At 41.7% G+C, this 12,397-nt stretch overlaps 1 protein-coding gene across 2 annotated transcripts in view; it reads left to right on the plus strand.

Moving 5' to 3' along the window:
* The window catches only part of f8 (coagulation factor VIII, procoagulant component), a 96,010-nt gene that overhangs the window by 47,310 nt on the left and 36,303 nt on the right, over positions 1-12,397 (plus strand). For both annotated transcript variants that reach the window (XM_041195849.1, XM_041195850.1), the window contains exons 12-14: positions 4,824-5,033; positions 6,871-8,047; positions 10,431-10,599. In XM_041195849.1, the coding sequence (XP_041051783.1) occupies positions 4,824-5,033; positions 6,871-8,047; positions 10,431-10,599 (1,556 nt within the window). The remainder of the gene's footprint in view (positions 1-4,823; positions 5,034-6,870; positions 8,048-10,430; positions 10,600-12,397) is intronic.

Raw genomic sequence — 12,397 nt, forward strand, 5'->3', positions numbered from 1 at the left:
TAAAAACAAAAAATGCTGAAAAAACTCAGCAGGTCTGGCAGTGTCTGTGAAGAGAATCAGAATGAATGGTTCAAGACCATATGACTCCTCCACATTTCCAGCATCCGCAGTATTTTCAGGATATTTCCCTAATCTTTGTTACTGCTTACATTAGTGGAAGAACTTTGCATTGCTCATACTTTAAGCATGTAATCCATCTTTAGGATGTGTGCCTGTGCATTTTCTCACTCTTTATTAATTGATATATATGTTCCTGGAATAAAAGGGTGGGATTTTGATTTAAATGTGAGAGTGGGAACCTGCCCAAAATGCATAAATGGCCAGTTATGGCTCCTATTGAACTGGTCAGCTCATTAAGGGTCATTTTGACATTTTCTTTATAAGGCACAGGGTCTATGCAGGGTTTCAATCAGGACAGGGAGAAGACGACAATGGCACAGTGGAGTAAGTCAGAATGGCGGGACAACAGCCAGAGGCACCATTGAAAAGGGAAGGCTCAGAGAAGACCCTCATTCACAGGCAACCAGTGGTACAGTGTCAAGAGAATTATCTGTACTATACCTTCACTTCTCATAAGGGCAATTTGGGAGAGCTGTTTTGGGGGGTGGATGGGTCTTTCTGCATACAGGCCTCACGGGTTCATGAGAGATGGTTCAGGAATATAGGCTCTGGATAAATCTCACATCTTGACTGTCAATGTCCCATTTCAGTGGCATCTATCAGCTTTTGGAGATAAACACAATCAAACACTTTTTCATGGTCTATGAAACATATACGAATATTCTTGTTTAATTCTAGATATTAATCGAAGCTTGCTCTTAGGTTAAAGAACACAGATGCCAGAACTCCACTGATGCTTCCACCTCCAGCCATGTTTTCATTCTCTGCCATGCAGGCTTTCTCATGCCGCTGAAAGGGAATATGATTCCAGTTGAAAGAAAGGACACAGTAGGAAGTGGAATTGAGCTACTCTGGGATGGAGTCAATAAGTGATGAGGAACAGCACCAGAAGGAGTAGAAGCATATCCCTGGGCAACAGGAGTGCAAGGATGAGGAATGAGGATCAGGACGTCAATGAAGGCAATACCCTCAGCATAGGGTCTACCACCTAAAGAGAAGCTACCTGAACATGTTGAAGCATTAGCACTATAGAAGACAGTGCCTGTGTGCCCTGGTAAAGGTCATCCAAGGGCTGTTAGGAACCATTGCCAAGGCATTCCCATGGCTGTAAAATTCAGAGGCCTTACATTTTTTTGCAACCAGTTCCTTCAAAGAAGTGGTAGCTGACATTGGTGGCATCTTGCAGGCAGTAGGACATCATTGCATCACATGGAAGGGATCACATTGAATTCAACGTGGATAGCAGCACTCAAGCTCAAAAGATAGTGGATTCCCTCAGGTGCAGGGGATCATCAATTGTATACATGTGACCATAAAGACGCCAATTGACCAGTCAAGAAAATTCCTCAATAGGAAGGGATTCCACTCTCTAAACATACAGCTGTTCTGCAACCACAGCAAGCACTTTATTGAGTGTGTGCACATTATCATGAAAACTGCCATGATGCCTTCATCCTCCAGCAGGCAACCAGTCTTCATGGAGCCATCAGAAAACCATAGATAGTTAGTGGATACGGCTTATCCATTGAAGAGATAGCTGATGATTTCAGTGCATTAGCCCACCATGGAGGCAGAGAGACACTACATCTGATGTCACCTGAGCACAAGGGTCTTCACTGAGTAGATCATCCGCAACCTGAAAATGAGATTCAAGTCTTTGACTGGGTGGGTGGCAGCCTCCAATACAATCCCTCAAGGGTCTCACATATTGTGATTGTTTGCTATGTTCTCCATAACATGACCCTCCAGAGAGATGACAATCTTGAAGAGGGAAAAGCACTGGAATGGCAGAGGAGGAGGAAGGTGAGGAGGCTGAAAGAAAACTGGAGAATGATCTCCATGCTTTGTAGGGATGTTATCACAATAGGCTCATAGGGCAGAATGCTTATTAGGATTATTATTAGGATTACATGTTTTAAAAGGGTATTTAATACATTTAGCCTAATTACTCATACTCAATCTATATTCTAACCTTCTAAATTTTACTTGATCTACAATATTTCGTAGGGCCTCTTCTGATTCTGCATGTAAGGCTGTGTTGTCAGTGTACCGCAAGTTTGTTATATTCTTGCCTCCAATTTTTAACCCCTGGAAGTGCCCCTGACTCTCTGAATATTTGTTCCGTGTGCAGATTGAATAATTTTGGTGACAGTAAACAGTTTTGTCGCCCTTCTCTTTTTACTTGAAACATATTTGTTTGACCATCTTCCAGTCTGATGCTTGCTATTTGGTCCCAATATAGACTCTGGATAAATCTCACACCTTTACTGTCAATATCACATTTCAGCAGCATGTCAATCAGCTTTTGGTGACAAACATGATCAAATGCTTTTTCAAAGCCTATGAAGCATATACAAATATTCTTGTTTAATTCTAAATATTAATCGAAGATTGCTCTTAGGTTAAAGAACACAGATGCCAGAACTACACTGATGCTTCGACCTCCAGCTGTGTTTTCATTCTCTGCCATGCAGGCTTTCTCGTGCCGCTGACAGGGAACATGACGCTCCTCCATGCTGTCACTGCCCCCAACAGCATCTTAAGTAAGACATCAGAAAAATAAGACCATAAGACCATGAGACATAGGAGCAGAAATTAGGCCAATCGGCCCTTCGAGTCTGCTGTCATTCAATCATGGCTGATAAGTTTCTCAACCCCATTCTCCCACCTTCTCCCCGTAACCTTTGATCCCCCTACCAATCAAGAACCTATCAATCTCAGTCTTAAATACACTCAATGACCTGGCCTCCTCAGCCTTCTGTGGAAATTAATTCCATAGATTCACCACTCTCTGGCTGAAGAAATTTCTCCTCATTTCTGTTCTAAAATGTCTTCCTTTTACTCCCTCAGGTCCTAGTCTCTCCTACTAATGGAAACATCTTCCCCACGTCCACTCTATCCAGACCTTTCAGTATTCTGTAAATTTCAATCAGAACCCCCCTCATCCTTCTAAACTCCATCGAGTATAGACCCAGAGTCCTCAAACGTTCCTCATATATTAAGCCTTTCATTCCTGGGATCATTCTCGTGAACCTCCTCTGGACCCTCTCCAGGGCCAGCACATCCTTCTTGAAATACAGGGCCCAAAATTGCTCACAATATTCTAAATGTGGTCTGACCAGAGCCTTATAAAACCTCAGCAGCACATCCCTGCTTTTATATTCTAGTCCTCTCGAAATAAATGCCAACATTGCATTTGCCTTCCTAACTACCGACTCAACCTGCAAGTTAACCTTAAGAAAATCCTGGACTAGGACTCCCAAGTCCCTTTGCACTCCAGATTTCTGAATTCTCTCCCCATTTAGAAAATAGTCCATGCCTCTATTCTTCCTACCAAAGTGCATGACCTCACACTTCCCCATGTTGTATTCCATCTGCCACTTCTTTGCCCATTCTCCTAACCTGTCCAAATCCTTCTGCAGCCTCCCCACCTCCTCAATACTACCTGTCCCTCCAACTATCTTTGTATCATCTGCAAACTTAGCCAGGATGCCCTCAGTTCCTTCATCTAGATCATTAATGTATAAAGTGAAAAGTTGTGGTCCCAACACTGACCCCTGCAGAACTCCACTAGTCACCGGCTGCCATCCTGAGAAGGACCCCCTTATCCCCACTCTCTGCCTCCTGCCAGACATCCAGTCTTCTATCCATGCTAGTACCTTGGCTCTAACACCATGGCTCTTATCTTACTGAGCAGCCTCCTGTGCAGAACCTTGTCAAAGGCCTTCTGGAAGTCCAAGTAGATAACATCCATTGGCTCTCCTTTGTCTAACCTACTCATTACGTCCTCAAAGAATTCTAACAGATTTGTCAGGCATGAACTCCCCTTGATGAAACTGACTTCGCCCTATTTTACCATGCACTTCCAAGTATTCTGAAATCTCATCCTTAATAATGGACTCTAAAATCTTACCAACAACCGAGGTCAGGCTAATCGGCCTGTAATTTCCCGTCTTTTGCCTCACTCCTTCTTAATTAGGGGGGTTACATTAGCGATTTTCCAGTCCTCTGGGACCCTCCCTGACTCCAGTGATTCCTTCAGCTATCTCCTTCAGAACTCTGGGGTGTAATCCATCTGGCCCAGGTGATTTATCCACCTTCAGACCTTTCAGTTTTCCTAGCACCTTCTCCTTGGTAATGGCCACCTTACTCACCTCTGCCCCCCGACTCTCTTGAACTTTGGGGATGTCACTAATGTCTTCCACTGTGAAGACTGACGCAAAGTACCTATTCAGTTCTTCCGCCATTTCTTTTTTCCCCACTACTACTTCTCCAGAGTCACTTCCTCCTAAAATGGAGGGGGTAGGGATGCTGCCCTGGCATAGGGGTCCTCCCATATCCACCAGCCTCTGCTCAACTCCCCCTTCCATTATTGAGACAAACGACAACCAATTCAATGACTGCCACTCGCCCTTTATCTCAGGCCTGCTGTTTCATATGACCTACCTCTTTCCTGTGCCCTCTGTTGCAAATTGGACAGCAAATGTGACTCTGGGCCAATTAAGTTGATTGTCAATTAAAATAGCAATGTGCACACAGTGCAGGGTTGAAACTTGGAAATGAATGTGCTGCCGACATCCTGACCCAGGAATTGAAATCCCTCCCTGGTTGTTTTAACATGTGCATGCTTTTCTGTACTAGTAACATACATGTATTTGTTATCCTTCAGTTACTGATTTGTATATGTGCATGTTATTTTGCAGGTATTAATGGGTTTGTCTATGAAAATGTCCCCAAGTTGAAGTTTTGCGAGGATGAAGTGATTTTTTGGCATGTAATAGTTGGCGCTCAAGACAACTTTCTTTCAATCTACTTCCATGGACAAACTTTTAAGTGTGATGGGGTGTATGAAGATGTGTTAACTCTTTTCCCATTTTCCAGTCAAACGATCCGCATGGACATGGATAACATTGGTCAGTAATGCAGAGTTTTGCACTTTTTTTTTAGCAGGGACATATAGGCTCCACAAATCCTTGAGACATGATCCTGGCAGTTAAGCTGGCATCATGCCCCCCTGTATCTTCCATTGTAGGCTTCACCAGAGTATGTGGAGGGGGCAGTGGGATAATATTTAAATTTGCAAACATACACTGTGGGTGCATTTGCAGTGCCCGCATGTCCCAGGCGGCTAGAAAATTCGACTTCAGCCATGGCCAGTTAAGTGGGCCAAGAAAATCGAAATCATCCCCCCACCCCCCCGCACCCACCTCCAACCCTCTCCCCCCCGCCCCCCCCACCCCCCTACCTTTGGAGTAAGGTCCACTTTATCCAGTGGGACCACCTGGAAGCTGACAAGCCGAATCCAAATAAGTGAGAGCTTCTAGCATAGGAAGGCCCTACGCTGGCTTGGTCCCCATCCCTTGACCCCTAACAATATCTGCTTGTGAAGATTGGTCAGGGGTTGTGTCCTTTTGCACGTCACAGAATCCAGCATGTGACAGAATGCTGGCACAACTAGGTCTTACATAGGATTCTTGCCAGATTCCTGCTTGAGTTACAACAGGCCATGATCTGTAGTCCATATTTTTATTAGTTTACAAACAAGTGCTCACATGGATTTTTTTCATGATCATTACTGAAGTACTTTCTGTACAAAACTAAAATGGTGGCAGTCATTTTATCTCTGCACAAGATTCTTCAGTTTTAAAATTTTATAGCAACACTATTGTTCGCTGAATTAAAGAACTTTATAACCACTGAGCAGAACTGCAACAATTCATATGCCGAATTTGCTTTTGATGGTTCCTGGAAGTACAAAGTGATTTTCCTAAATTGTGCTATCAATATGTAAATTAGCTTTTCCACAGTCTAATAAATGTTACAAGAACCTTGGTAGAGCAAGTAATAGTTTACTCCACATTTACATAGTATTTAGGCAACAACAGTGTGTTGGGGAGTTCCCGACAGGAGAAGCAGTGTGTGGACATGCTCTCTACCTAGGTCCCACACCCTGGTCAGAATTTTTACCTAGGCGAGGGCAGGCAGGAGCATTCAGGAAGCCAACCACCACCTCGATCGGGATCAAACCACGATTTTGCACTGGCAGACCAATTAAGGCTCTCCCAGTGTAAAACATGTGCTGCAGCGCTGCCTGTGTGTGTGTGGGGGGGAGGGAGGAGGGTGAACACGCAAGTTTGCGCCTGTGCGCAAGTGCCTGCAGAAAAAGGTACCTTAGACACAGAGCTGCCTCAGGGAGATGAAGATATAAAAAATTTAAAATAAAGCATTGTAAGATGTTTAAAAACATGTCCCCTCTTTCACATGAGCAGGGACATCTTATAAATTAGTATAAACATTTTTTTTTAATGATGGATCGAAACCTCATCCTGCCCATGGATGAGGTTTCACAAAGAATGTAAAGCCCGCTTGGCCTTTTCGCTTGCCTGCCGGCCGTAGGACTGGACAGGCAGTGAAAAATTTAAATCAATTGGATTGTTAATGGCCCTAATAGGCCTTTTAATTGTCAGCGGGCACGCTGCCAACTGCCACGTGTATCCGCGACTGAGATATTGCGTGAGTGCCGGTACATTTGCTGGCTTGCTCTTCGAAAGAGCAGCACAGGCTATGGGCCCAACAGCCCCCTTCTGTGTTGTACTATTCTATGTTTGACATCCCATCTATATTACTTTTAGAATTGAAGTATTACAAAATGAAACTAGTTATGCTTGGCTGCATTTAATTGAGGTAAAGATTGATTCTTTCTAATCTTACAGTTTTACTTTGTTACTAACTTTATCTCTCAACCTTTAGGCTTGTGGCTCCTGGAACCCCTCAATTATCGTTATCAAATTCAGGGCATGAGAGCAAAGTTCCGAGTTCGTAACTGTGACAATGACCCAGAAATCATGGAAGACTTTTTTAAGGATGAGGCTTATGGAAACATACTTCAAGAAGAGAAGAAGCAACATTTTTTTGCACCACGAGGATTCAAGAGGCACAACAACAACAATGTAACAGAAGGAATTGAACTGGAGGAATTAATGAACATCACCGATTATGGGGAAAATATGACTGAGCAAGACCCTATCTGGTCACATTGTAGGCAAAAACAACAACACATCTTAAGTAAGCGATACACTAAGGGAAAGAAAGAAAATCATTTTCTGAATCAGGGTAACCATTTGTCCAAAGACCCCAATGAACTGAATCAAACTATTAGAAAGGATTTCTATGATCCAACTGAAACCAGCAAGAAGCAAAATACAAAAGAATCTGATAAAATGCACTCTTCCTTCACCAAGGACAGCAGAGTTAATAAACACAATAAGAATGGGGAAGTTGATGAGTTAATTAAAACAAACTACAGTTCGGATGATCTTGTTCAGACAAATCAAATGAGAGAGATACCATTACATGATCACTCAGAAGCTAACCTGACCTTTACAAGAACAGATGGAAAACTAGACTTCCCCAATGAAAACCAGGTTCTTAAAAAAGAGATTGTATTGACCAACAAATTGCAATTGAATCAAAGCCAAAAGCTGGATGATGGGTTTACCACAAAGACCCAGATTCAAAAAACATCTACATTTGAACAGGTATTTAGCAATGGAACAAAGGGAATGAAATTATGGGATAATGATACAGATGCAACCTTTAGGGAATCTGAGGGTATAACACCCAATGGGACATCATTTAACAAAACGTCAACCACAGAAACTGCAATCAATTCCCAACTGGCCGGGGAAGAAGTTCTTGAATATGACGACTACACAGAAGAAGTTAACAGTGGAATTGGTGAGGAATCTAACTACAGAGATCTGCATGATACTAGCTTCAGAACTTTCTCGAACAGTGACTGGTGCCTAGAGAATCCAAATCACATCCTTCGATCTTCCAATTCACAGTCTAAATACTATTACATTGCAGCTGTAGAACAGATATGGGATTATGAAGCCAGCCAAACAGCTGGAGCTTCCAAGCATAGGTAAGTGAGTATCAATTTTGTTTCATAAAGGTGCATATATTAAAAAGATAACTATATGTAGTCACTTAACAATAGATTGCACTTGTAGCATTCCTATTAAAGCCCACTGCTTGTTCAATACCTAAAAATGAGGTACCAACCTGGTGAAGGTACAACACAGGACTACAAATATGCTAACAGCAAAAGCAGCGTCCTGCAGACAGAGCTATGTGACACCACAACCAAGAGATCAGATCAAAGCTCTGTAGTCCTGTCACATTCAGTTGTGAACAATGTGAATACCTTAACAATGAACTGGAGGAGCAGACTTTATGAATATGATATTGTATAATGACAGAGTCCAACATGTTAGCTCCAAAGACAAGGCTGCCGGATCACAAAGCATATTCATCCAGAAGTGCTGAATGGATTATCCATCTTGGCCTTCTCCTGAGGCCTCAGCTTCACAGATGCCAATCTTCAGCCGATTTGATTCATATTATAGACACAGCAGAGGTTACAGGCCTCGATAACATCCCAGCTTTAGTATTGGAGACTTTTGCTCCAGAATTAGCTACCATAAGACCATAAGACGTAGGAGCAGAAGTAGGCCATTCAGCCAATCAAGTCTACTCCGCCATTCAATGAGCTCATGGCTGATCTGATAATCCTCAATCCCACTTTCCTGCCTTTTCCCCAGAACCCTTGATTCCCTTATTGATTAAAAATCAAATTAAAAGTCTATTTCAGCCTTGAATATACTTAACAAACCAGCCTCTGCAGTCCTCTGTGGTAAAGAATTCCACAGATTACCCTCCAAGAGAAGAAATTCCTTCCTATCTCTGTTTTAAGCGGGTGACCCCTTACTCTGAGATTATGCCCTCTGGTTGTAGTCTCTCCCACAAGGGGAAATAACCTCTCAGCATCTACCCTGTCAAGCCCCCTAAGAATTTTATATATTTCAATAAGGTCGCCTCTCATTCTTCTAAACTCCACTGAGTACAGGCCCAACCTACTCAGCCTCGCCTCATAAGAAAATCCCTCCATCCCCAGGATCAACCTAGTGAACTTTTTCTGGACTGCCTCCAATGCCAGTATATCTTTCCTTAGATAAGGGAACCAAAACTGTTCACAGAATTCTAGGTGTGGTCTAACTAGTGCCTTGTATAGTTCTAGCAAGATGTCCCTATTTTTATATCCATCCCCTTTGAAATAAAGGCCAACATTCCATTTGCCTTCCCTATTACCTGCTGAACTTGTATGCTAGCTTTTTGGGGATTCGTGCACGAGGACCCCCAAATTCCCCTGCGCTGCAGCTTTCTTCAGTCAGTGACAAGTGAATATGTTGAATGGACCTGCATGGTTCAAGTTTAGGATTGTCTCAAATCAGCTGGTAAAGCTGATCTGCTGCCACCACCTGGCCAGTTGGGGAGCTTCGGTATGTCTACATGAGTACCATTCCCAGGATGGAGTGCTGTACCATTTGCAGTCTCACTGAGAGGGCCTCTAGATTCTCTACGGGACCAAATTTCGCACCCCAAATCCTTTATGTATTCAAGGTTATTTTGATAAGCCTCCTAGTGAATGTTTGATATAAGTTACATTGCCTCACAAACTGCCCACCTCAGTCTCATATGGTAGAGGCCAACCACTGGACAAAATCTTAACATGCTCAATTTTCAAAAATGCTTATTATTTTTAACAGTTTGTCCAATATTCTTTTTATTTGGCCCAGCATTATTGGCAGAATGAAAATTTAATCCTCAACCTTTAGTGAAAGTACTCCACTCGTATCAAATTACAACAGCTTCAGTTCCATCTATTTGTAGTATTATGACTGTGATCCATGAATATTTTTATAAGCAGGAAGTACTTTTTATTTGTATTAATGGTGGTCATTGCGTAGTGTTCAGTTCTACTCTAAAATGAATTTCAAATGTCTCTGTCACATGTCCAACCTCTTGACTGGGGAATGCTGTGGAACTAAAGATGCAAAGTGGCAAAAGAGATAAAACATGAATTCAAATCAAAAAAAGATAGTCAAGGTTTTTAATTGAGGGTTTATAAGACATCTACATCTGTTACTGAATTTTTGTTCTTTTACTGTTATTTAATACATGTCTGGTTAGGCATTCATTAAGTATTGGAGCATTTACTGACTATTTGTTAAGGAGCTAAGCACAATTAGCAGTTCTCTGCTTTACTGGGTATTTTGAGTCTTTACTGGGTATTTGTGATATTTACTGGGTACAGAGCTGTATTGCTGCCATTTGCAAGATACTGAAGATATTTTACTGAAATGTAAATACATATATTTAAATATAAATTCACAGTCATTAATGGCTCTAACTGGGAAAATTTAATCAACTCAATATCATATTAAACTAATGCTGATGTCACATAGGCAGAAGCAGCAATCACGGGGGCAGAGTCTTGGCAGCAAATTCAAGAAGGCAATATTTCTGCAATACAAAGACAACTTGTTCAAAAGTCCCGTAATCCGTGGAGAAAGTGAAGAACATTTGGGCATTCTTGGGCCTGTCATCAGTGCTGAGGTCAATGATATTATTGTGGTGAGTCACCAGCTTTAAAATAAATATATGGATTTAAAATGAGGTTTTGTAAATTGATTACAGGGTTAACATATGGACTCAGAATTAAGTTTCACATTAAGTTGGACTTCAGGTGGTCCCCAATCTGATTTGTTCCAATCCAAATTCCATGTCTACTCTGGAACTCAGTCTTTACTTTGTTTTAATTTTCTCAGGACTTTCCTAATGCTCTGGCCCTCCTTTCATCGATCATGTACTAACTCCCTCATGCCCTAACCCACTTTCTGCTCCTCTTCTATCTTCCTCCCCCACTGCCAAACCCACCAATGACCCCTTCCTACACAGCTCCAAAGCTATTCAATTCTTTCTATTCTAGGTCCATTGCAGCTCCATGTTGGCTCGGTCAACATAGCAGTACATATTGCCTCATCCTTCAATTTAAGTCCTTCCATAGCCTCATCCATCCTTATCTCGAAAACTTTCTTCAGTCTTATGTTCCTGAATATATCCTTCACCTCTTCAGCTTTCATTGCATCACCCATTCCCTCCACAAAACTGTCAGTTGCAGTGTCTTTAGACATATTGGCTCCACACTCTGAAAGCTCACATTCAACTTACTATAACAATAGCTTTTATATTTGTGCAGTGCATTTAACATAATGAAACATCCCAAGGCACTTCACAGAAGCATTATAAAACAAAGTATGACACCAAGACACACACACAGATATTGACTGGGATTTTCCCCGCCACAGGCGAGGTGGCACCCCAGCCAGAAGTCCATTGACTTGCAGCAAGGCCGGAAGATCCCAGCAGTGGGCAGGTGTGGAAAATCCCATCCATTGGGTAAGATAACCAAAAGCTTGGTCAAAGAAGTAACTTTTGAGGGGTGTCTTAAAGAGGCAGAGAGGCAGAAGGAGGATATTCCAGAGCTTGGGGGCCTAGGCAACTGAAGGCATGCCCACCAGTGATGGAGCAATTATAACTGGGAACCCGTAAAAGGCCAGAATTAGAGGAGCCTGCATAGAACCTACTTCTTTGAGCATACTCAACCACAAATATTTTCACCTTGTAAAACACATTGAGATGCTTTGTTACTTTTAGGATGTTGTATAAGTGCAATTTATTGCTAGCTCTTTCTAGATTTTTTTTTCATTTATTTGTCTCACTGAAACAAAAGGCTTGTAAAAGGCAGAAACAAATTATGTCAGCAACAAATCTGAAACTAAGCAATTCACATATTCTCCATTATTTTCTTTGAATAAATGTTTAACATTGTTGAGCTGTAATTTTCTTCTAAACCAAGCACTCAGATCCAAGTCAATTATTTAACAATTCCACAAAAATATTTTGTAACATTATTAGAAAGTTCTCAAATGTGACATCATACTAAGAGCTAACTTCATTGAATTTTTAACATGACTTTTAAACTTTCATTTATTGAGCCTTTGCATAAATTTCTCTTTTTTTTCTCCAGTAAATTTACCCCCATTCTTTGTTCATTTGGTCTAACACCCAAGCTAAGAAGGACAAATACATAAACTGCTCCAAGGCCGCTACTGACATTGTCTCTAGGAGGCTGTTTGTCACCAAAAAGGCACAAATTTTTCTTCGTGTTTCCATTCTGCCCCTATTGGGAAAAACCACAACCTTTCCAGCTGGCACGGTCAAATCAAAACCTGAGCAAAGTGTTTCTCAAATGTCAAATTGTTTACTTGGTTCATCTAATTTAAGCTAAATTTGTTGTTGTGACATGCACAAATACACAAGGTACTATCTTAAATTCCAAAACTTCACAGTAACCAGTCATGGACTAAAA

The sequence above is a fragment of the Carcharodon carcharias genome, chromosome 9 (genome assembly GCF_017639515.1).
Source record: "Carcharodon carcharias isolate sCarCar2 chromosome 9, sCarCar2.pri, whole genome shotgun sequence".
NCBI lineage: Eukaryota > Metazoa > Chordata > Chondrichthyes > Lamniformes > Lamnidae > Carcharodon > Carcharodon carcharias.